Source organism: Propithecus coquereli, unplaced genomic scaffold (genome assembly GCF_000956105.1).
Source record: "Propithecus coquereli isolate 6110/MARCELLA unplaced genomic scaffold, Pcoq_1.0 Scaffold370, whole genome shotgun sequence".
Taxonomy (NCBI): Eukaryota; Metazoa; Chordata; class Mammalia; order Primates; family Indriidae; genus Propithecus; species Propithecus coquereli.
In genome coordinates this window covers 63,957-67,408 of record NW_012149397.1, presented here as the reverse complement: position 1 = coordinate 67,408, position 3,452 = coordinate 63,957, and the positions used below count along the sequence as shown (strand labels likewise).

The 3,452-nt window shown below is 37.3% G+C and overlaps 1 protein-coding gene across 2 annotated transcripts in view; it reads left to right on the top strand.

Annotated features, from left to right (window-relative positions):
• CTSV (cathepsin V) overlaps positions 1-2,972 on the top strand; it is a 15,426-nt gene extending 12,454 nt beyond the window's left edge. For both annotated transcript variants that reach the window (XM_012651845.1, XM_012651846.1), the window contains exons 6-9: positions 21-143; positions 671-833; positions 1,689-1,806; positions 2,580-2,972. In XM_012651845.1, coding sequence (XP_012507299.1) covers positions 21-143; positions 671-833; positions 1,689-1,806; positions 2,580-2,679 — 504 coding nt within the window. In that variant the 3' untranslated portion in view covers positions 2,680-2,972. The remainder of the gene's footprint in view (positions 1-20; positions 144-670; positions 834-1,688; positions 1,807-2,579) is intronic.
• The last annotated feature ends 480 nt before the right edge of the window (positions 2,973-3,452 follow it).

Below are 3,452 nucleotides of genomic sequence, written 5' to 3'. Positions count from 1 at the left end.
CACTGAGTGAGCAGAACCTGGTGGACTGCTCTCAGCCTCAAGGCAATCATGGCTGCGATGGTGGCCTGATGGACTACGCCTTTCAGTATATTAAGGAGAACGGAGGCCTGGACTCTGAAAACTCCTATCCATATGTGGCAAGGGTAAATGAAGCCTCTTATCTTCTTGTCATTTCAGCTCTGAATTTGGAAAGTTGAACATTTTGAGAGATAAGACACCTTTTTCAGAATTCACATTTTATCTCTGGTCAACTCACTTACTAAAAGAAAAAAAATAAAAATTAAAAAAATTCACATTTTAGATGGTACAATCTATATCTGCAAACTGTCCGTACAGATCAGCTTTCTGATTAGATGGTTTATATTGAGCTGTTCTTCTGTGTAACATGGAGAATAAGCAAACCATTCTAAATATAGCAGAAATTTCTCCATTGTGAAAAATTTCTTATGGACAGGTCGACCTAGGCAGTCTCATTGAAGAAACATCAGCTAATTTTTCAGTTTCAACTCGACTAATAAGAGTTCACTTCCTGAGATGATTTATAAGAGTGTTGACTTGGAAATCATAAGGTGCAAATTGCTAAGTGTTTTGGTTCTAGAACTCATGTTCTCTAGGAGATAGATGTTAATGATCAAGTCTTTTCCCCTTACATTTTATTTAATTTTAAAAGGATGAAGTCTGTAAATACAAGGCTGAGAATTCTGTTGCTAACGACACTGGTTTCGTGGATGTCCCTGTTCGGGAGAAGGCTCTGATGAAGGCAGTGGCTATTGTGGGGCCCATTTCTGTTGCTGTTGATGCAGGCCACGTGTCCTTCCAGTTCTATAAATCAGGTAGGCGTTTGTCATTTTATTACAGACATTTAGGCAGAATTGGAAAACACCACTATGATTGACTCCTTGGTAGAGACTCCTGCTTTCTAGGACTATAGAATTTTGAGTTTGTGTGTTGAACAGAGTGATGTTTCCATTTGACATAATGAAGCACTTTCTTATGATTACAAATTCTTAATAAATACTTTTAGATGGCTGTGTAATTCATCCTACAGGTAGAACCTAATTTACCTAATAACTGTTGTCTAATTTTTGGCCTTTTTTCTAAAAGTTTTTTGTGGCTGGCATGGTGGCTCATGCCTATAATCCCAGCACTTTGGAAGGATCTGCTGAGGCCAGGCATTTGAGTGAGCTGTGATCAGGCCACTGCACTCTAGCGTGAATAACAAAGCAAGCCTGTGTCTCTTATGGTTTTTCACTTCTGTAATTAGGACTATAAAGACCTCTTCTCAAGTTTTTTTGTTTTAGTACTATTTTAGATTGACATCCTAGTAGTAGAAACAGATTATGCAAATTGATACTTGGGTTAGGGGATAAATGCCTAAATCACTTTAACATTGAAAACAATAGGTCTTATATTTTGGATTTTTTTTTTTTTTAAGTAGGAAATATCTTGAACTTTGTTGGTTTCTTTTTTTTTTTCCTTTGTGAGGTAGATATCTGAAGAAGTTTGTTGGTTTCTGTTGAATTAAAGGTGACATTTTGTTTTATCAGCTATTGTTTCAAGGCCTTATTTGGAATTTGTTTGACATTGCACTGAATTTGGAGATGTTGCTCTTACTATGGGTGATAGGGTGGGTTACTGTCACGTGCCACTTGGAGCTTCTCACCCCAGTGTTGATTTTACTCTCCTAGGCATTTATTATGAACCAGACTGTAGCAGCAAAGACCTGGATCACGGTGTCCTGGTGGTTGGCTATGGTTTTGAAGGAACAGATTCAAATAACAATAAATACTGGCTTGTCAAGAACAGGTATAAATTTTAAATGGTAAAGGGAATTCTTCTTTGGAATCAGTATTTGGGTACAAGTCCACAAGAGCTCAATTTTGAAATCCTACGTCTTTCTCCCACTTAGAGTGAACACGGAAGTATCATTGTCTGATTGTAAGATTCTGTACCAAGCTTGTGGTTATTAATATATATTTGTAACATTTTCTTACTAAACTCTGAAAATTTTCCTAATTCTGAAACACATCTGGCCTCTAGGGTTTCAGTGGACCTGTAGGGTTGAGAGCTGATTTCCTTTTTATGTCCCCAATTTTTCAACAAGCAGAACAGCTGCCTCTGCCAATTCTTTAAGTCTGAAAGATTGTCCCGGAGTCCAGTTGCCTGTGTGCATCCTTTCTGCTGTCATCTGATGCCCTGCCATTGAATTTTACTCTCCAGCTCTCAGAGGCTTTGAGGGTTGTATCAATTTTCACAACTAAAGTTTTTCAATTGAGATGTGGTGAGATAAGATAGCATGTGGAGATAGATTGCTACATTAGAATCCCAGTTCTGCCGCAGTTTCCTATCTTAAAAAAGTTTTAAACCACATGTATTGTCTGAAGGCATTTTTCAAAGAAGCCAATAGACTTCAAAAATCAAATGTGACCCATAGGCATCGATACACTTACAAATAGATATAATAGCACTTAAATGGTGCTTACTACATGTCAGGCACTATTCTAAGTATTAGCTATATTAATGAAACTAATTACTTCCTTGATTCTTTGTATAAAACAGGAAATTTGCTTCTCTTTCAGCTGGGGTCCAGAGTGGGGCTGGAACGGCTATGTAAAAATCGCCAAAGACAGAGACAACCACTGTGGAATCGCCACAGCAGCCAGCTATCCCACTGTGTGAGCCGATGGACGGTGATGAGCAAGCACTTAAGGATAGCGTGTCTGGGGAATTTTATCTTAAAACTGACCGAACCCTTATTGTGGAAGATAAAACACTTGAATCGTTGTGGATCCAAGTTGTGATTTGAATTCTGCGACATTTTTACAAGGGTAAAATGTTACCACTACTTTAATTACTGTTATAAACAGCTTTATGATATCAAGACTCATTGCTTAATTCTAAGACTTTTGAATTTTCACTTTTTAAAAAGATGTATAAAACTTTACCTTTTAAAATAAATTTTAATTCGTTATGTAAAGGTAGTCTTCTTTCTGTTTTTAATGCATTAACTTTTTGTGTAGTCAGGAAATATGTAACTGGGCTCTGAAGACATAATTCAGTGTGTCGGTGGCATGTTAGGAGAAAGATGCTAGGTGACCTTCTGGCTCTTGTCGTTTATAAATATACAGATTTTATGTCAGCTGCCCATTGGCTGTGTGTGACCCAACTCTGGAATCTAGCAAAATTTGACGAACAATTAGGAAGGACAAAGGTAAATTGTTTTAGTAAAGATAAAAAACAATTCACTTTTTAGAAAAGTGAGTAGATATATTCGGAGGTGGGTTTAGATAACAGAAAAGGAAATCCTCCTCCTTTGACTCAAGATGGTTAGGTTATGTGATGATAGTCACATCACTAATTACTGGACCATCTCCTGAATTACTGGTGAAGACCCTGTGACCACTTTGCAGGCTGAGGAAGGACCAGATACAATTAGATTACTAATGTTGTTT